At 57.2% G+C, this 20,581-nt stretch overlaps 5 protein-coding genes across 5 annotated transcripts; 4 read left to right on the top strand and 1 right to left on the bottom strand.

Moving 5' to 3' along the window:
- Positions 1 to 573: 573 nt before the first annotated feature.
- Positions 574 to 2,826, top strand: CDEST_02385 (uncharacterized protein; the record flags this gene model as incomplete). Its single annotated transcript, XM_062918544.1, has 5 exons — positions 574 to 849; positions 905 to 969; positions 1,021 to 1,187; positions 1,269 to 2,104; positions 2,176 to 2,826. 5 exons carry the CDS (start codon positions 574 to 576, stop codon positions 2,824 to 2,826), a joined length of 1,995 nt encoding a protein of 664 aa, XP_062774595.1.
- Positions 2,827 to 5,470: 2,644 nt separating this feature from the next.
- CDEST_02384 (Putative RlpA-like domain superfamily protein) lies at positions 5,471 to 6,049 on the top strand (the record flags this gene model as incomplete). Its single annotated transcript, XM_062918543.1, has 2 exons — positions 5,471 to 5,634; positions 5,707 to 6,049. The coding sequence occupies 2 exons, from the start codon at positions 5,471 to 5,473 to the stop codon at positions 6,047 to 6,049; spliced, it is 507 nt and encodes a 168-aa protein (XP_062774594.1).
- Positions 6,050 to 6,432: 383 nt separating this feature from the next.
- Positions 6,433 to 8,928, bottom strand: CDEST_02383 (Putative amidoligase enzyme; the record flags this gene model as incomplete). The annotated part of the gene is made up of 1 exon (XM_062918542.1): positions 6,433 to 8,928. One exon carries the CDS (start codon positions 8,926 to 8,928, stop codon positions 6,433 to 6,435), a length of 2,496 nt encoding a protein of 831 aa, XP_062774593.1.
- Positions 8,929 to 10,123: 1,195 nt separating this feature from the next.
- CDEST_02382 (uncharacterized protein) lies at positions 10,124 to 12,650 on the top strand. Its single transcript, XM_062918541.1, has 2 exons — positions 10,124 to 12,047; positions 12,109 to 12,650. Exons 1-2 carry the CDS (start codon positions 10,395 to 10,397, stop codon positions 12,202 to 12,204), a joined length of 1,749 nt encoding a protein of 582 aa, XP_062774592.1. The 5' UTR covers positions 10,124 to 10,394; the 3' UTR covers positions 12,205 to 12,650.
- Positions 12,651 to 17,130: 4,480 nt separating this feature from the next.
- CDEST_02381 (Putative Cellulose-binding domain, fungal, glycoside hydrolase, family 7) lies at positions 17,131 to 20,580 on the top strand. The gene is made up of 3 exons (XM_062918540.1): positions 17,131 to 17,970; positions 18,067 to 18,157; positions 18,236 to 20,580. Exons 1-3 carry the CDS (start codon positions 17,353 to 17,355, stop codon positions 19,135 to 19,137), a joined length of 1,611 nt encoding a protein of 536 aa, XP_062774591.1. The 5' UTR covers positions 17,131 to 17,352; the 3' UTR covers positions 19,138 to 20,580.
- The last annotated feature ends 1 nt before the right edge of the window (position 20,581 follows it).

Raw genomic sequence — 20,581 nt, 5'->3', positions numbered from 1 at the left:
CTACATTGAGGCCCCGTCCTGGACATCAGAGTGGCTGAGCAGCGACATGCCACTGTCACTGGCGGCCGGCCGTTGAAGGATCGCTCTTTGGCGGGTACAGTGCAGCGCTGTAGCCTGGCGGGGGTGGGCGCCTCAGTATCAGTGGCGAACGCTAATAGTGAGCAACCGTTGACAACCTTCGCAAACGATCGCTAACGAGGATGAGGCCCGCCAAAATTGCGTTTTCGGGCCCCCTCGACACCCCTGGAACTGGTGCGAAATGCGACCCGAACCAACCACCGCCGACGGCCAAGACTGGCCAGACAAATAAGCCATAGGAATTGGAGGGGAATAAAAATAAAAATAAAAAATAGGACAAGAGAGAAGAAGCGGTATTTCAATAAAAGCCGGCCCTTGGCCCGCCCAGATTCTGAAAGACACCCCGACCCTGCTGCCCCTGGGATGACATGACGTCTCACCCTTACTCTCACTCTCATTCCTAATCTCACCCTCGCCGACGCCGTCTCACCTCACGTCGGTCATGTTGAGCTGCAACCCGCGAGGCACCAGCGACAACCCACGGAAAACGCCCTGATGGCCCGCTTCCAGGGACTCGACTCGTCCGACCTGTTCCGCTTCGACACCCTCGCCCTGCGCGACGACATTCTGCTGGCTGACGACAAATCCGCCTCCAAGGTCGAGTACGACGAGTACGTCGTCTTCAAGAAGGACAATGGCATCCCCTCGGGCATGAAGACCGAGCTCGAGGGCGACCAGGACATCAGCTTCCAGCTCCAGCACAAGGACGACGTGCCGGGCCACCGCACCCTCGACCTCGCCTTTCGCCGCGGGTACTCGGTGGACCACAATGTGAGCATTTGTCTCGCCTAGATGAGAGGTTGACAGACACTGACACCCACGGTAGGGAGTCTTTACCCAGGAACCGGTTCGGCATCCGGAGCTGGTGTTGGATGGGCGCGTTCGACGAGTGTGAGTGAGGATTGCGACGCCTCTTCTAATGGCCCCCCAAAATGCTGACAGCCGTAGCATCTGCTTCCGCCGCAACAAGTCGTTCGACCGCCGTGAAGACGGCATCACCATGACCCCCGATGACCTGGACGCCATGGATCTGCATCCGGCCACCCTCCAGTACTCCCGACGGGTCACCAACGAGTCCCGCTTCTGGTCCCTTGACCGTTCCAAGCTGAGTGAGTTTCTTCCGGGCCACCGGCCTTGAACGCGCCACGCTCACGCCCACGCCCCAAACACCGGCTAACTGTTACCTTCAGGCCTCATCCTCTCCTTCTCCAAGAACCCCAGGACGCCGTACGACTTCCTATCCATGACTTACGACGTACGCAACCGCACCTCTTCCGTCCTCGTGAGGCAGTCCTTCCACCCGCGCCAGCACAGCCTCGAGAACCTCGACGAGTACGACCAGCGCCTCGAGGCCTGCCGCGCCCACTGGGCCCATCCTTTCATCACCCCCGTCGTCCTGCTGCAGGTCCAGTTCATGCGCACCGAAGAGGCCGTCATGGAGAACATCAACCACGTCAAGTCCCTTGAGTGGGAGGTCAGCAGCATCGCCGGCTTCGAGGCCTTTGAGATGGAGCGCGAGCGCCGGTCCAAGCTCATGCGCCGCCTGACCTTCGGCACCCAGAACGAAAAGGTGCCCCAGGTCGCCGGCCCCATGAGCATGGCGAACCTGATGAAGAGCGCCCACGACGTGCTCAAGGAGTCCATCAAGCTGCTCGACACTGTCCGCTGGATGGAGAGGGTCGTCAAGCTGATGCTGCAGGCCGGCGACGAGCTGGCCGAGCGCATGTCGACGGGCGAGCTGAAGATCCGCCTGGACGATTTCCATGTCAGGGACACCGACGCCGACCGGCGCGACGAACAGGAGCAGCAGGTCCAGCCAGATGAACCGCCGACGGGACCGCCCTCGCGCTCGTCCCAGAGCACGCACAGGCGGTCACTGCCGCCCGCCCCCGACCCGCTCGCCGATCCTCTTGGGAACCACTGGCATGAGATCCGCCAGTACCTTGAGGGTCTACAGAGAATGTGCATGGGCCTCGAGACCGACCGCCGTATGTCAGAGGCCCGATGCCGCGCTCAAATCGACATTGTAAGTCGCGGCCCTTCTTCCCTGTTTGCCCCCCGTTTGATCGCACTCCCACCCCGCTAACACAATCCAAGATCTACAGTAAGATGGCTCAAGAAGACAACGTGCTCAATGCCCGCATGGCCGTCGCCTCGTCGCGCGATTCCTCCTCGATGAAGGCCCTCGCCGTCATCACCGCCATATTCCTACCCGGCGAGTTCCTCGGAACCCTCTTCGGCATGTCCATGTTCGACTGGCAGGCCTCGGGCGAGGACGCTGCAGGTGACAACGCCGCCGGCGCCGTCTTGAACCCGGAGCCCGGCACGTCGACGAACCCCAAGGACCCGATCCCCGTGCTGAGCCACCTGTTCTGGGTCTACTGGGCGACCGTCATCCCGCTCACCGTCGGCATCCTCGTCGCCTGGCGCGCATGGTGGGTCAACCAGGACCGCTACTTCCGGCGGCACCTGTCGCGGGAGCTGTCCGAGGAGCGCTATTGGACCGCCGACGGCAAGCCGCGCGAGCTGGAGCACTCGTTCTGGTGGGACTTCTTCTACCTGTCAGTGCGCCGCGACGAGCCGCCGGCGCCCGTGAGCGACCCCTTCGGCACGCTCGAGCTGTCGACGACCATGTCGCAGGACAAGGATGAGCTGCGGTCGCCGCGTGGGGAGACGACGGTCCGGAGGGGCCAGATTTCGTTCCTCCGGTCGCAGAGCATCCGACAGCGGAACGCGGTTGCCGTGTAAACGTCTGTACATATGTGCGTGCGCGTCTATGCACGCGTGTTTGTTACTTATTTGGCGGTTTGCTTTGCTGCATCTCTGCCTGGGAAGGTCTTCTTAAGCGTTTGCTAGGAGTTTTTGGGTTTGCCTTTCTAGTGTGGATGTCTGACATTCAAGGCCATGTTTGTTTCGAGAATTCTATCCGGGAAAGACCTAGAAGTGTATAATAGACATGACGAGAATTATATTGATGATGCTTAGATCCGGCTACCAGGAGCTCATCAGCGCGGGGTTAGATCTTCCTATCGCACATCTTCATCAGTGACTGTCAGCGATAAGAGCGAACAGGCCAAGCGTCCGAATAATGCCCCTGTAAATGGCTCCTCGTGCCCTTCACCTGCTCTCGAGGATGAGACATTGGGTAGGACGAGTAATATGAAGATGATAGGAGTAGCTGTTTGATCTGAGCACAATTTCGCGTGCCCCTTGTGTTGTGTCGGAGGTGACAGGTGACCACTGACCCAGTCGAGATGTTATTTGCCGAGCACATGGATCACACCGGTGTCAAAGGGCAGGAATAAGATACTCTCCCCCATGAATTAGGCTCGTCCATGCTTCCGCACCTCGCAGATTATGGTTTCCGGTCATTGCCCACTGCCAATGACACCCGAAGAATGATGTATCGTGTCCGCCAGAACCCAGTGCGGCGTAGTCGTACCATCAAACTGCTGCTGACATGAGAGAAACGGGCGAATCGAGCCGGTGGCTGTCAGACAGCTGTCACCCCAGATCCCCTCGCGGAACAGCGCGTTTTCGTCCCGGATCGTCGTCGTCGATGCCGTTCCGATGAATAAGTTAGCCACGACCTGCGCCAAGATACCTGTACCACCCGAAAATGCTCCAACGATGCGCAACAAACGGCCTCGAACCCCCTCCGTCCGACCCTGCCAGCTCGTGCTACCGAAAATAAGGTAGTCTGCGTCGGAGAACAATGTCGAATTGGCCATCCACTGCCATTGCGGCCGTGGCCCGGCGTCCCACCAACCTTCTGTCCGCCACCTCCTCCTCCACAGACAGCAAAGCCCTCGGCTTCGGGACATGACAAGCTGGTCAGACACTCTATCTGATTCCGGGGCTTGCTTTGGGTTGTTTTAGGTTCCTTGTGTGACCTGGGGCAAGATGTTTGTCTACATTTTGTAGTCAAACATCTTCTGCAAACCACCACCCAACAAGCTCCAGACCTCCATCAGGGGCTGCCAAGCCTCTCCTTAGATTTCGGCACATCCTTCCTTCTGTAGTCTTCGGCTTGTTTGATATCACTTCATTCTTTCCTGACTTTTGAACTCTGCATGACCACTTGATGTTAGACACGCCACTGCATTGTGGTGGGGTTGCACTGTGAGTCTAGCCCAGCCCAAGAAGGAAGCCACGCTAGGTTGGCAGGCGGATGAAGAGACAAGGACAACAATTCGCATGAACTAGTTACCAAACGACTTTGCAGTTGCTTTATGAGCTCATTTCAAATCGCCAGGGACTTGGTATCTAAGAGCTATAGAGAGTCGTTGGTTCTGTAGTGTTGTGCCTACTGGGAGAACATTGGAGATCATATCCTGGTGGGAAGGAATCAGCTCCATGTACAGCAACCCCCATCAAGATGATTACTAGCTACTTCCAGAAATAAAGACTTCAGGATTATCACGCATGGATGTAAATCTGCACGTTTGTGCGGGGTGCCTTTGTTGCTGTTGTTGCCCAGGTTCCTCTACATGCAGCATGCTTCCCCAGTGCAACGCTCCTGCCCGCAAAGCTTGGGTCAACTTGGCAAACTGCTGTCCTATCATCTTCCAATGACATCTTCTTACAGGGCCTTCTTTCAGAGATAGAGTTTTGAAGGTGGGAAGCTGCAGCAGACAGGCGAGCTGCTGAGGTGTCACCCTGCAACCTCCATGCAGGATTTAAGTCCTCTCTTTCCACCCCAGTAAACCCAGTCAAGCATGTGCTATCACTCATTCTGGATATTCTGTAGATAATACCTACAAGCCTCTCTTTGTTCCTGAGTTGTGTCGCCCATCCTTAAGCTTGATGATCCTTTCCCTGCCAGCCAGACTGCCTCATGGAGCCCCGTGAGCAACACCCTGCCTCAGTTCAGAGACCGTGACTTCCCTATTACCGAACATGCCATTATAGTAGATTAGATCCTCTGATAAGCGATTCTAGTGCTTGGTCTGGACTACCAACGGCCCTGAAGTTGTTGGCGCTAAGCCCCTTTGGATGGGCAACTCATGGGTTTGCCTTGACCTCCTTCTCTTTCCTCAGGTAGATTCCTTCCTCTCCAGCTTTGCTTCAAGCCTTGTTTATTTACATGAGGAAAGAACAGTGTGGTCTTGTAACTTCTTTAAACTAACGTTCTCTGTTAGCCCGTCGCCCCACAGACAGACTGGCCGCCCTCCTCCTCCTCCTCGCCCTTATAAAAACCCCCGCTTCCTCTGCTCAACGCTCTTTTCTTCTTCTTCTCCCATCCGCAACAACTCTTCTTCTTCAGATACCCAGTCTTCAACAAGCAACTTCGTTCGCTGCCACTCTCTTGTCAGCCTTTCGCTTCCACTCCACCCACTTCAGTCATTGCACTTCCCTCACTACACTCCCTCACGCAACAACACCAGTCAAGATGTTTGCCAAGGTCATCATCACCACTGTCATTGCTGGCCTCGCCACTCTGAGCACTAACGCGGCTCCCCTCACCAATGACGTGGCTCAGGCCCTTGAGACCATCAACAACGTCCGCGGCGTTGCTGGCAACCCTTCCCTTGTCCAGAACAAAGACATCTATGAGTAAGATAGTATACTCCCTCTTCTTCCTCTTCATTCTTGGCTTGTACACACTCTGATATTTATGCTTTACAGGCCCACCAAGCTTTCTGCCCGCCAGGACCTCAACCCGGGCCCCTTTATTGGCGACATCACATTCTTCAACCCTGCCCTTGGTGCCTGTGGCTGGACCGACAACGATGGTTCTATGATTGTCGCCCTTTCCCACGTCAAGATGGGCTCCCAGTCCAACGGCAACCCCCTCTGTGGCCGCACTGTCCGCATCAAGGGTCCGAATGGCCAGACCGATGTCAAGGTCACTGACAAATGCATGGGATGTGGTGACACTGACATTGATGTCAGCCCGGCGGTTTTTGAGAAGGTGGTTGGAGACAAGGGTCTTGGTCGCGTCGGAAACATTGAGTGGTCCCTTATCTGAGCTGCTTTTCTGGCACTTCGAGGATCTTCACAGCCTTTGCTAGCATGGGTGGAATATCAGGAAGATGAAGGCAATGTTTGTGGGAAAGTACTTCAAGGGGTGACATATTGTCGCAAAGTCTAGAGAATTCCAGAAACCGGTTCATTCTCAAAGCATCTGTGCCTTTCGTGACACTCTTTCCTTTCTTAAGTTATGTGTCCAGATCAAACAATATCGTCAATGCAATTTGATCTTGTAAATCTTGTGCTTCATGATACTTCTTTCCATTGTTTCAACTATTCACTTAATGCTTCTCTAAGCATTCTATACTAGGTACTTAACCTGCGTACCTACTGCTGGTGGATGCTCTTCATGTGAGAGCATGTCTGGAATTTGGCATTCCCTTACAAGCTGAGGTTCTTGGCATTCTTGAAGGCAGTTTCGTCCGTCTCCGGGACAAAAACCATGTTGTCCTCAAAAAAGGCGCGTAGGAATGCGTTCCTCTCATCGTACCCGTACTGTGACACTTCGTCAGGGAGCTGATACCTCTTCCTCTCCGACCCCTTTGCAGGTGCTGTTGCCAGAGCCTGAGCCTTGTTCTTTGCCACGGCCCTGCCCCAGTACGTGAGATGCTCCTCCAGCCCGAGCACCTCCAACAAGGCCGAAAGCCTCTCCCTTTCGGTGGGGTATTTCTTGACGATCTTGCTCAGCGCCGCAGAAAACCTAGCCGCCGGCATGTCCCTCCCCACCTCAGCGATTCGCAGCACCAGCTTCGTCCAGTACATGATCAGCTCCGGATCCAGCGTGCCTTCGAGCTGCCTGAACTCCACTGTGCCCTGGTAGATGGAAGTTATCTCAGTCGAGTCCCCAAAGTAGGTTCTCGTCATGCTGGCGAAGGACAGCCCGCCCTTGTGGCCGTCGTCGCCGGGCTGGAGGAGGCCGAGGATGTCGGGAATGTTCTTGGCGGACCAGAGGGCCAGCATCATGTCTTGAAGACGTTGCGGCATCACTTCCATGGGCAAGTGGGCCTCCATGTCGGTCGACGCCGCGGTGCTCACGTCGGAGTCGTACTTGTCCAGCACATCCTCCTCGGCCAGGGCCGATTGCGTGCTCATGGGCGCCGCCGTCTCGAAGTCGGAGCGCGAGGGGTGGACGAGACTGTACAAGACGGGCTCGGCCGCCCAAACGAGCGTGGCGATCTTCTTCATCGAGCGGAGGGAGAAGCCGCGGACGTCGCCGACGTGGACGTGGAACCCGCAGGTGGGGTCCGTCATCGACCGCGTGCTGGCCCGGATCAACTGCAAGACGTCAATGACCTTGCCAAAGTCGCCGGGGGTAGGGCGGAGAATGGGGCTCGAGAGCTCGACGCCGACGTGGCCCCCGTAGCCGAACTCGCCGTTCTGGAAGTTGGAGAGGGAGGGGTCGCTGTGGATGTGCCAGATCTGGTGGATGGAATCGACGTCGTCGACGAAGCGGATCAAGGGGTAGCCCATCTTCTGAGCGATATTGGCGATGTTGGCTTTGCTCCCCATCGGGATGGTAGGTCCCCAGCTTCTGAACTGGCTGTCGAAGGTGACGCCGAGGTGGCCGGCGCCCGTGAGGAGCCTCGCGAGGCGGTTTCCCAAGGCGGAGTAGGCCGAGTTGAACGGGGACACTCGGGCCGCCGGGTGGGTGTAGACCCATCGACGGTCGTCCGGACGAGCATCCGGATGCTCGACCCTGTTGTACGGGACGAGGTATTCAATCTCGACGCCGAAGGTCTGGTGCTGGACGCCTTCCCTCTCCAAGATATCAACGGACATGCGCTTGGTCAGCTCGGGGACGAAGGGGTTCGGGCCGAGCGATTTGTAGTAGGCCGCCTGAGACGGAAGCCGGAGGTCGACGAGGAGGTCGAAGACGGTATACGGTCTAGAGGAAGCAGATTCAGCAGTTTCAGAGCTCGCAACGGACGGACGGCTCAGCCGTTCCAACAGAGATTGCAGCAGACTTTGAGGCGCGTTCTTGCAGAAGTCGACGATGGTATGACATACCTCCGCCCAAGCGACAATCGCCCTCGCGTTCATCGTCCCGCCGTGCTGGTTAAATCGGATGGAATGGTTGTCGGGCTGAAGGAGGCTGGTGAAGTCGTAGGCGCCGCGAGTAACGCGGGCCTCGTCATCCTTGCTCTTCTTCACGTAGACCCTCGTCCCCTCGACCAGATCCTCCATGGTAGACAGGCCTCCCTTGATTGACCGGATGGCGTGGTTTTCGAGCGAAGTGCCGCGGGTCTGGGTGGGCACCCATACTTGAACCTTGCCGGAGAATCCGTGGTTGGACATGGTCTCCTTCGATTCCCTCTTCAGGCTGATTTCGTGGGGCAAGTCAATCGGCGGCAAGAAGAAGCGTTTGCTGGTGTTGGCGAGACGGGAGAACTCGAGGCCAGGGGCCACGGCCGAGCCAACCCCGCAGTACTCGGCGTGAAGGGTGCTGAGGCGCGGACCCGCGGACCAGAGGAGGGCGAGAGTTCGCTGGGCCTCGATGACTGTGAAGACGCTGTTATCTGGTTTAATCTCAACGCCGAGACGGGGGAGGTGGTTGAGCCCGATCTTCAGATCGTTGTCGGTTTGGAGGGCCGAGCAGACGGAAGCAACGGTGAAGGTCAGACGAGAGTCGAGCGGGATGAAGGGCGAGCTGACGTGGGCGAGGCGCCAGGTCGTCTTGCCGAGGTGGATGATCCCCTGGTCGACATGGACGAACCAGTCAACGTCACCCAGGGTGTTCGAAGCAGGGACTCCCATCTTGCGGAGGCGGGCCGAGATCTTCGCCCCGGGGTCTTCGGGCTTGTAGGTTGTCTCTTTCGTCTGCCGAGACACGGCGGCGTCGACCCTGACGACGAACTCTAGGTGGATACGGACGCTCATCTTGGGCAGGCTCTGTTTGATGGTATGTTGGTTGTCTGAAGCAGTGTTAGTATTCAGGTTCGGTGAGTTTTTGGAAAAGGTGCTTAGGAGGGCCAATCGGCTTGACTGAGAGAGTATCGATCGATATGCTGAGAGTGTCGGGGCAGTGAGAATCTCGGAGTGGTGAGAATCCTGGATGTTGGAGTGGATGTTGGGTTTCTGGTTGGAGGTTTTCGAGTTGAAGGGTTGGAGAAATAAATGCATTTATAGTAAAACCCAAGGCATCGTCTGATGGAACCAACTCGTTGACTTAATCACACACTCCACGATGCAGGACTTGAAGGCTATGCCAGGTGAATACAGAATTAGCATTTGCTGCTATGATTAAGCACCTTTTATATTCTTTCTGCTCACAGTCATTGGGGTGATTATGTTGGTTGGCGTTGGCTTTGGGCCTGCGGCCGTCGCGAGAAACAGACCACGGCTACCGGCCCATGAGCCAGCCGGGACGTCGAAAAGATCATACTTATAGAGACATAGACCGTTTGGAACATCGGCATCTAGAGTTAGCGTAAAGGGTTGTGTTCCGGCAAGTATTTCGGTACCCGGCGTAATCTCTGTTCAGAGGAACGCAGATGTTTGGTTTCCTTACCTCACAATGCCCTTGATAGGTGTTTGATTAAAAGAACATACAACGGCATTCCTGCAGGCACCAAGAAATCATGCAAAAGTGAAGAACTTAAGACATCGTGATAAAATCCATAGAGAGTGAAGGCAAGTTTCTTGATCTCGAGCTAAACAGACTACCAACATTGCGAGGGCGAGATTCTACAGAAACAGTTACTAGGATTCAGGAAAAATGAAGATCGGTATTGTGAACGGCTCAATATGCCAAACTGGATGTTACATATGTAGCTGTATGCTTGGAGAGAGAGATATAAAGTAGAAAATAAATGTTTTATCTTTGGAGACAGGATAATGCGAGTCTTGCTCGGCTTAAGCTGTTGCATACAAGTGCCTCTTCATGATACGTCGTCCTCGGTGAGCTGAGCGATTTCGGTGTGCAGAAGGCGGTGTACTCGGTAAGCGTCTAAGCGAGGGAGTAGTGGATACAAAAAGACGCTAAGCTCCTTTGGGATTCGGGAAACGCCGACTGGATTTTTCTGACGCGCCGTTGCTCCTCCACAGCGCAGAGCGGCTTCCAACGCGATCCACACCTCGCAATCGGTGCATCGCTCCCCCTTCCGTTCCGCGCTCACCACTAAGGCCAATACAATCCTGATCCATCGGTGCGCGCAACCAATATTCGGGCGACACACACCCAACAAACACCCCGAAGTCTCCCTCGCCGCCAGCATCCCACAAAGCGCCAATTCGCGCTCGCGCATGCGCTGCGACCGTCCATCGGTGCCGTTCCCTTCGCCCTTCTGCCTTGCGACGACTAGTTACAACCTGCGATGACCCATTGGGTCTCATAAGATCCCACCATGGACACCCGCCCGAAGCCACAGGCCTTCCTGTCCACCTACGCCCCGCGCATCCGGAGCTACAACAACTCTCTGCTTACACCCGCCCTGGCCAGCGCCCCCGCCGGCCCGACCTCGAGAGTCACGAAGCGTGGAACGACCATCATCAACTACGCCGAAGATGGCTACGACGACATTGACGAGGACGATGATACCAGTCGTCGTCGCCCGACTGGCCTGCGAAGTTTGAGGAGGGAGGAGCTATCCAACATTCAGGACCTGTCGGACAAGGCTGCAAAGGACACCAACGAGCCCGTCGAAGTGCAGGGCATCTGGCGAGACTGGTTTGGCAAGGGGCGCCAGGTCCGGAGTGACCAGCAGAACTCGGCCCAGGCCGACCTGCCCTTGACGCTGATCCCCATCCGTATCGAGCTCGACATTCCGGCCTTTGTGCCCCAGGTCCCCTTTCCCTCGGCCCCTCACACCGTCGACACGAGCCTGCCCCAGTACCGACCGCAAGAGATGACGCCGCCCTACCGGCTCCGCGACACGTTCCTCTGGAACCTGCACGAAACCGTCATCACCACCGAGCAGTTTGCGCAGACGTACGTCCAGGACCTCGACCTGCCGAACCGACACAACACCATGCTCGAAATCGCCAAACAGATCCGCACACAGCTCGAGGAGTATGCCGGTGTCGCCCTGCACCCGCTGTTCCACGCGCAGTCGCAGTCGCAGAACCCCGGCAACAACGACGCGACCAAGGCCAGCTCGGTGTTCAACCACGACGATTCCCCTACGCCCGCTACCAGAGGCATCAGCCGCTCCGATACCCCCATGCAGAACGGCGGTCTCGGTACGCCGTCCAGGATCAGGGATCTCACGTCGGCGCCAGGTGTCACTGCACACGCGAGCCCCGTACCGGTTGACACGGATGAATACGATCATGACGACGCCTACCGGTGCATTGTCTCCCTCAGCATCAACCTTTCATCGACCCTGTACACGGACAAGTTTGAGTGGTCCCTGCTGCACCCACCAGGAATGCCCGAGGCCTTTGCCAGCCAGACGTGTCAAGACCTTGGCCTGACCGGGGAATGGGTCCCTGCCGTGACGCACGCCATCTACGAAGCGGTTTTGCGTCTGAAGAAGGAAGCTTGCGAGGCTGGTGGCCTCGTAATGGGCTGGAGCGGAGCCCGCGAGTTCCCCAACGAGGCCACCGCTGGGGCCGATGCTGGGTGGCGGTACGACCCAGAAAACCTCGCCGACCCCTGGGAGCCCAAGGTTGAGTTTTTGAGCAAGGAAGAGATGGAGAAGCGTGAAGGAGACAGGGAGCGACAGATCCGCCGCCTGCGCCGCGAAACCGCTCGGTTCAGCTCCACTACCGGTCTTGTCGGCGGTGTGCCCTTCTCCGGGTTCGGCAACGTCGTCGAGGCGCCGGAAGAGGAACGCATGGGCAGGGGCGAGCGGTCCAAGAAGAAGCGCCGCTTCCGCAGCCTGAGTCCTCTGGGCCGGTCTGGAACCCCTGGCGGACGTGGCACGCCAGACGTGGGATCCGGATATGGTGCAGGGAGCGGTCTGACGGACCAGGAGCGCTTGTCCTGGAGATGTTGGCACTGCGCCCTCTGGGGCTCGAGTGTGTGGGCGGTGAGACCTGGCCCAGCAGGGCCGAGGGTGAGTTCCAAGTCCTTTTCCTTCCGTATGACGATGCTCTTACTAATGCCACCAAAACTAGTCGCTGTGCCAGAATTGCGGGTTGATCTACGAGCGCGACGGCAAGCTCCCTCGCCAAACAAAGAACATGCACCTTACCATAATCCGAACGGCATAAGAGCAGAGCAGAGCAGCCAACCTGGCGCTCGCATCTCTTTTATCATTATTTGTGGATGTCGACAACGCGTAAGAAGGAGGGCACCTTGCAGGTCCTACGCATCAAATGGTCTTGAGAGACTGTACAGTTTGGAGCCGAGTGCTTAGCGTGTACATGCTGCGAAGGGGTGGCAGGTTCTGGGGGCAGGCGTTTACTTGGAGATAATCAGGCCTCGGGCCAAACAAGGGAGACAGGCAGGGCAGTCAAAGGAGTCCGGCCCAGAGCAGGGTTGCGCGCGATATTCCAGTTGCTTTTGGGGTAATCCAGGGAAGCTGTCAATAGGTAATTTGCCTCTTGTGAGTAGGAGCCATTGTAGACTATGTGTAGAAGGACATTATACACAGGGACAAGTGTCTCAGAGAGAGCAATAGGGTGAAGTGATTAACAGTAAGGTGATTAACACGGACGACTTCCCTGCCTTGACTCTTTCAACTCCTCCTTTGGGTGTTTCCTGTTCCCTGTTGCCTTTATTACTTCATCGACATTGATCCTCCAGGATCGGACTCAAGGGTCTGCATTTGTCCTACTGGGTCGGGAATAAAAGACTTGTGGGTGAGAGGGAACACACGTGGGAAGCTGAAGCATCAAAGCTGAAGTATCAAGAGCCACAAGGAGAGGTTTGGATTTGGCTTCTGCTATTACCTAATCCTGAATCCCCCGCCATCGTGCCAGATTACCTAATCTCTCCCGACACAGCAGCAACTCACTGTGTTCACCACTCCGTTCGAACGACGTATGGACACTGTCCGCTCTCTCATTCACCTCACCTCCCACGACCTCCCTCGACATGTGACCCCCCGAGTTGTCGTACGAGCCGCTCTGCCAGTCAAGATCATACAACTTTCTAATTTCCGACACCCAGGACGACCGAACCAGCAGATTCGTCAATGCCTGCTTTAGTTCTGCCCGGTCCCCTTGCCCTGCCACGATTGGCGGCACAACGTCCGCGGGAAGACGACGCCGAATCGGGACGAGAAAACCACGGAGCCTCGACGTCAAACCTCCGCGTTTCTCCCAGAACGTGGGCGTTTTTTCCAATGTGGGGACATCGCCGGCTAAACCTTTCAGTCAGATGAGGAGTTTTTTCCCCCGCCGGCCTCCTCTGCTCCCGACCCAATGTTAACCGACTCGACTGGGACCATTGGGCGAGGAGGAGATGGCTCGATGGATCGCTGAAGGCTTCCGGGCGGTACTGTACCGTATCCGCAACCTGTGAGGCTGCTGCTGCTGTCGCTTCTTTCGCGCATCAGAGATCGGAGCCACGGGTGGTGGGGAATTGGGCGTTCGCTTCTGCACCTGTGCCGAAGCATTCAGGGCCCATTTCACGGCGGCAACATGCGTAGAGTCAAGTGACACCTCGCATACCCACCCGTGGCTGCGTCGGAAGCCGGAGGCTCGAGGCACCAGGAAGCTGAGAGTGGTTTTCCAGCCATGCCGGGCCAACCCTTCTCGCCCTTCTTCTTACGACCGCATCTATTGCCTCCGGAGTACGTGTGAGGCAAGGGGGGGAGGAGAGCGGTAACGAGGAGGCCACCCGATGCAGAAGAGATAACAGGAATCATCGGGCGAAGACTGCGCGGCGATCATGGCTACCTGCGGGCTTTCTCGGTTGACCACGTCGTCCCGGCTGACAACGATGGCTGAGGCCCGTTTCCATCGACCCATTGAGCTGCTTACGCTACGATCCGCACTTCTGAGCTGCGCCCTGGCGTCGTTCGATACCAAGTCTGGTTTCGCCGCTGGGAGGAGGGCACAGGATCGTCTTGGAGTGAGCAGTCATGCCCTCGCGCCGACATGTGCGGCGATTCCGAGTCCGTTGGATGAGTTGGACCAATTCGTTCTCGCGATAAGGACGCTGTCCCTTTCGCCCTTCGACGCGTCGTCTCCTTCGGGTGTCGGCTGTTGCCCATTCCGTCGTCCTCCACTCTGACGAGGCACGACGATATTGCTGCCCACACCATCTTGTCGCCCGAGGTCGTCACCCTGTCGCATCCCGCACATTCCCGGCGCCTTCATCTCAACGCTGGCGCTTGTTCTGGCCTGCTATTACCGCACAATGACGGCGAGGTTTCATCTCCAACCGACTTCAACATCAGGATGCGGTTGCGCTAGCCGCGTCCACCCGCCATTCGAAAGCCCGTTGTGTGTGTGTGTGTGTGGGTGTGGGTGTGCCTGCCCAAGATAAGGGACCACACAAGTCCAGGAACGCGGACCCGAGATCCAGGGCAATTTACCAGGCGCATGCAACCTCACGATATATTGTATTTGACCCAGAATAGCCTCGACAAACAATCTCCGGCTCTCCCTCCCTCGGTTCCGAAAAGCTAGTCGGCTTGTTCTCCGGGGCTGTCAATTAAGCTTGCGGGAACTTCTCCGCATTGATGAACAGCCCTCTCACACCACCCCTTCGCCCCCATAGAACCCCGCGAGCTGGCGTATTCTAAGTTGAGGCTTTCAACGCCCGGAACTGTCAACCGCAAGTGGGGTCTTGAAGATGCAGTCACCCGGTTCACCTGAGAGCGGCGGAGGCGTGGACGGCTCTTAGAGGCTCACAGGGTTGCTCGGATTCAGCCATGCGCAGTTGGAGAACAAGAGAAGTCGGTAACCATCGTTCGCTTCTCGCGGTCATCCTGAAGCTGCTCGGCAAGGGCGATCACTCTGATCTATTTCGCTTGGGGTCTCTCGGAAACACATCCTCCAGGGGCGGAAGCCCATCCTCAGCTTGGTGCCCGCCTCTTTGCCTCTCAGACCTGTGACCAGACCGAGGTAAAGATAGGTCAGATGGAAAGATTGCACTTAAGACTATCTCTTGACGTCGATGTCGTCGAGGCCTTTTGTCGATCACAGTCGGGTTCGGCTTCGCTCTGGACCCTGCCATGACCGGAGGCTGAGCTCAAGCTTCTCGACCCTCGTTTGCCCAGAGAGTCTAGTTTTCTGGGCTATCACGGGTAAACTGCGAGCGGCATCTTGGCAAGTCGTGACTAGGGACAAAGGTAATGTCTGGCCGTGTATTCATTCGCGCGATGCCCGCCCTCGCCGACCAAGGGCGGGATGGCCGGCCGGCGACGGGCTCATCGAACAGTTACATCGTACCGTGACGAGCAGCTCAGAGACTGTTCCCGCAATACCGCAGAGAGTGCAACGTGACCAACCAGTCCCGAAAGGGGTGTGGTGGGCGGTCCAGACGCCCTGTCCTTAACACGGCATGCGCTATGGGGAAGTAGTTCCGCCGCCAGATTGGACCAAGGGCCCTCTTTCGACTGGACGCAAAGTGTGCTTGGCTCTTGGATCCCATCGGTGTGGCAGACGTTTCATTGCAAGTCTTGATCAGTTAATAGCCCTAGCCTCGAAGCCAAGTTGGCCCAGAGCTCTGGAATTCGGAGCCGCCGCTTCACTCGTTGACAACTTCAACGACATGTGTACTTTAGAGGAAGGGGTTGCCATATCGTGAACCACGAGCCCCTCGGAGGTCTAGTCAACACCTTACCTGAGAGGCCGTGCAACGGGCACCCAATCGGTCTAGCGTACCGAGGAATAGGAAGAAAATGGCGTCCTGCGCCGCCCCAAGCAAGGGACCAGGACGGGCGACATGGCAGTGAGTACCGAATGCCCCAAGTGGCGTTCGTGCGGGGGGGACAGCATCTCGTCCCGCCGTCATGTGCGATGAGGGTTGAAGCGGAACCCGAACGAACCCTTGCAGAATGCGGGGAGCAAGTATATTCTCACCGTCAGAGTTAGAGAGACTCGCGTATCTCTTTTTCGAATTTTATTTTGTGCTCATGAGTGTCGACGAGGCGGACCAATGTTGGATGGACGAGATTCCGGGATGGATGCCCCGCGGATCCTCACATTGATGGTGTGCAAGAAGGAAAAGTCACTTGCTATCCTGGCGATGCGAACGAGTACAGTTTAGACCTCGTTCCGACGAGTTCAATCCAGTCAGACCAGCCTCAAGCGTGGCGGGATCTTCGGGACGCAATCATGGTCACGAGATTGTGCCGAACTTTCTCTTCCCCCTTGACCTTCTGTCCATGCGAAAAAAAAGATCGCATCTCACGATGCGTGTTCCTGTCGAGAAGAATCAAAGAGATGGAAAAAAAGGGCTCAAAGCTCGCGGCCTGCATGATTCGAGGCCCGGTAGCACTCGGCGCGTGGCCTCCGCGTTGGGCACAGGGGGGGGGGAGGCCATGAAGTCGCTCCAATGAGGAAAGCCGGGGGACAGGGGGAAGGGGCAAGTCTACATTGGGCAACCTCGTTATGTGGCTCGTTTTAATTTCTGCTTTGTCGGATGCGGTCGCGCCCTGGTTTCTCCGTTTTGATGAAGAGTGGTGCGTGGTCACTGGTTGTGTGTGTGACCAGCCGCATGTCCGGAGGGTGACATCGTTCGGGACTGAGAGTCGAGAACGAGAAGTCCCCCCCCCTTTCTCCAAAGCTCAAGCGGTGCGGCTTCTCCAAATTCCCTTGTCGGGGAAACCCCCCCAGGCCAGGACATGCTGCATACACACAAACTTTGGCTCGACGACGAAGCATCGTGGTTGTCCCTGACTTACACACCGCGCGCAGGTTACACACACCCTTTACTGCTCGATGTCGCCGTCGCCTCACGCCGCCGCGGACGCTCGCCCCTGAGCAACCTGTTCCTCCTCCAAGCGGTTTGTTTGCCAAGCGTGCCTGGATCCCTCCCAACCGCGACATGGACATGGTCAGCTTTGCCCTGGATCCAGATCATCTGCGGCGGCCCGGGTGCCGTGAGTCGTCAGACTCCTCGCCCCCCCCCCCCCCCCCCCCCATTCGTCATGGTACTAGCCGATCATGAGATGATCTCGCCGGGCTAGAGCTTGATGATGGTTAGGGAACGCGGGAGACGGTGGCGAGCATCATGAAGAATGATGGGTTGACGGCCAGCCGGCCGGCGAGGGACATCGTGGGCTTTCTAGAGTGAGATATCTCTATATAAACCCATGATTCCTCGTCCTTCAGCCATGTCTTTCTTCTCATCTCATCCTCATCCTCACCTCTCTCATCTCATCTCACCTCATTCCTTCAATATCACTCCCACTCTCTCTCACTCACTCTCCTCAGCAGAGTAAGCTCGTCCCGTCTTTCACGATGCAGACCAAGTTCGCCGCCCTCCTGGCCTTCGCGGCCGCTGCCCGCGCCCAGCAGGTTTGCACCTCCCAGGTCGAGACGCACCCGCCTCTCCAGTGGCAGAAGTGCGCCGCCGGCGGCTCCTGCACCAACGTCGCCGGCTCCGTCGTCCTCGACTCCAACTGGAGATGGACGCACACCGTCCAGGGCTCGACCAACTGCTACACGGGCAACACCTGGAACAACGACTACTGTGCCACCGGCCAGGGCGCCAACTGCGCCACCAAGTGCTGCGTCGACGGGGCCGACTACCCGAACACGTACGGAATCACCACCAGCGGCAACGAGCTCAACCTCAAGTTCGTCACCACCCACCCCTATGGCAAGAACATTGGCAGCCGTGTCTACCTCATGAAGGACCAGAACACCTACGAGATGTTCACCCTGCTCGGCAACGAGTTCACCTTTGACGTCGACGTCTCCAACATCGACTGCGGCCTCAACGGCGCCCTGTACTTCGTCTCCATGGACGCCGACGGCGGTCTCTCCAAGTTCTCCACCAACAAGGCCGGCGCCAAGTACGGCACTGGATACTGCGACTCGCAGTGCCCCCGTGACGTCAAGTTCATTGACGGTGTTGTAAGTTTGGGACAATAACCCAACCCCCCCCCCCCGCGTCTGTGAAGCCCCTTGTACAAGACCCGAGACTCTAACGAGTGCCACTCTCGCTATTAGGCCAACGTCGACGGCTGGAACCCCAGCAGCAACGACGCGAACGGTGGTGTCGGTACCCTTGGCGCCTGCTGCGCTGAGATGGATATCTGGGGTAAGAGAAACAGCCCCTTCCTCCCTTTGCTCTTGATATCTCAGAATGAACTGGGTGGCTGATCCTCCCTTCCAACAGAGGCCAACAAGATCTCCACGGCCTACACCCCCCACCCGTGCCTGAACAACGCCTACCACTCCTGCAAGGGCGACCTCTGCGGAGGCACCTACTCCAATGACCGCTACGCCGGCGACTGCGACCCCGATGGCTGCGACTTCAACTCGTACCGCCAGGGCAACAAGACCTTCTACGGCCCCGGTGCCAGCTTCACCGTCGACACGACCAAGAAGGTCTCAGTCGTCACCCAGTTCCTCAAGGGCGCCGACGGCATCCTCTCCGAAATCAAGCGCTTCTACGTCCAGAACGGCAAGGTCATCCCCAACTCCGAGTCCCTCGTCGCCAGCAACCCGGGCAACTCGCTCACCCAGGGCTTCTGCGACGCCCAAAAGTCGGCCTTTAACGACCGCGACATCTTCGAGCTCCGCGGCGGCTTCAAGCAGATGAGCGACGCCGTCGCCAAGCCCATGGTCCTCGTCCTCTCCCTCTGGGACGACCACTACGCCAACATGCTCTGGCTCGACTCCACCTACCCGACCAACGCCACCGCCGGCACCCCCGGCGCCGAGCGCGGCTCCTGCCCCATCACCTCTGGCGTCCCGGCCGATGTCGAGGCCAACGCGCCCAACTCCAACGTCAAGTTCTCCAACATCAAGTTCGGTCCCATCGGCTCCACCTTCGCGCAACCCAACCCCCCCGTCTCCGCCTCCTCCTCCTCCAGCCGCCCGGCCACCGCCACCACCAGCCGTCCCGCCACCACCGTCTCTACCTCGACCCGCGCCGCCACTACCACCGCCGGCTCGGGCACCGGCGCCTCCCCCAAGTGGGGCCAGTGCGGCGGCAAGGAATGGCCGGGCCCCTTCGCCTGCGTCGCCGGCAGCACTTGCACCTTCGTCAACGAGTGGTACAGCCAATGTCTCTAGATCCCCTCTGAGGCGACGAGGACGGAACTGCCTCCACCACCCACCCCCCCTTTCTGGGGGGTCGGAGTTGTCCCGCCAGTGACGGCATGAGACACGAAACGACATTATCGATACAGGGAGAGAAATAAAGATTGCATTTGTCTTTTTCCTTTTTTTTTCCTTCTTCGTTTTGCTTGAGAAGGGGGGCAGCGGGGGGGGGGAGGGGATAAAAGGGGAGACGATGAGGAGCCACCGCCCGGCCCGGCCCGGCCCCCCTCCCCTTCAGGACACGCGGAAAAAAACACATGCACATACACACGCTTACAACCACAGACATCTTCATGTACATATTTTTCTCACATCCCTTCCTTTGTTTTCGTCTTTTCTTTCTCCCTTCCCTCATCGGGCCGGTGCGCTTCTCACGCCGGCCGCCTCCCATCGGTATATAAACAATCATTCGCTTGCTGAAAATCTTCGTCTTGTGACTCTTGTCCCTTCTCTCTCTTTCTCTCTCTCTCCCGCGATATATCTTTCTATGGAGTGACTTTCTTCCCAACCGACATCCGGCGCGGAAATCGGCAGGGCATGACGAAAACCGTCGCTGTCCCTCGAGAACCCTGATACGACGCAGAAACATGGACATCCTCCGGGACGGCGGTCGGCAGGGCTCACCGGAAGAGACGCCTGTTGGGCTCCTTGAAGAAGGACTCCTTAGACATCAGCTTTGATCAAATATCACCTTGACCATTCGCCAGGCTGTCAAGTACCGGATACGTTAGTGTAGATATTCAATGCTACCAAAGCTTTCCCATGTTCAAGACGAACCACAATAAATCATCACGCTCGTATGACAGTGCACGAGGAATTGGATTTGAGGGGAGAGAATATTCTGTATTTGATCCTCGCGAGTTCCGCATGTGCTACTACCCCTGCTGGTCTTGGACCATTCCATTTTCAAGCAAACCCCAAAGCCTCGTGTTTCCATTGTGAAAAGACTGATGAGCGGAGAAAATGCCGATCTCCTCCTGATGACTACAAAATCTCCACATAGAAAGCTGGCAGCTACCTCCTAATGACTCTTAAAACCGGTGACCGGACGAGTGACGCGGTGATCTCCTAATGACTGCCTGGTCTCCACACGGGAAGCTGGCAGCCTCCTCCTGATGATTGTTGAAATGGATAGCCGGACAACGAATGCCTCGGCCTTCTCCTGATGACTGGCAAGAGCGATGACTGAACGCATAAAAACTCAAAAGCCTTGTATTGCCAGTGCCATGGGCGGCCGGAATCACCGGACTGCCGGCCAGCTTCCTGACGACTTTTGAGAAAAATGACCGAATGCAACTAGTGCCACGGCCCTATCCTCACTTCGCCGCATCGCTTGTGTTGTGTGTTGGTGATGAGTGCCCCCCCACTCGAGATTCCCAGGGCTCAAAGGCCACATCGACTTGCGGTATGGCCTCTG

The sequence above is a fragment of the Colletotrichum destructivum genome, chromosome 2 (assembly GCF_034447905.1).
Source record: "Colletotrichum destructivum chromosome 2, complete sequence".
In the NCBI taxonomy this organism is placed as follows: domain Eukaryota; kingdom Fungi; phylum Ascomycota; class Sordariomycetes; order Glomerellales; family Glomerellaceae; genus Colletotrichum; species Colletotrichum destructivum.
Note: the sequence above shows the minus strand (reverse complement) of the source record. Positions and strands in the feature narration are given on the sequence as shown.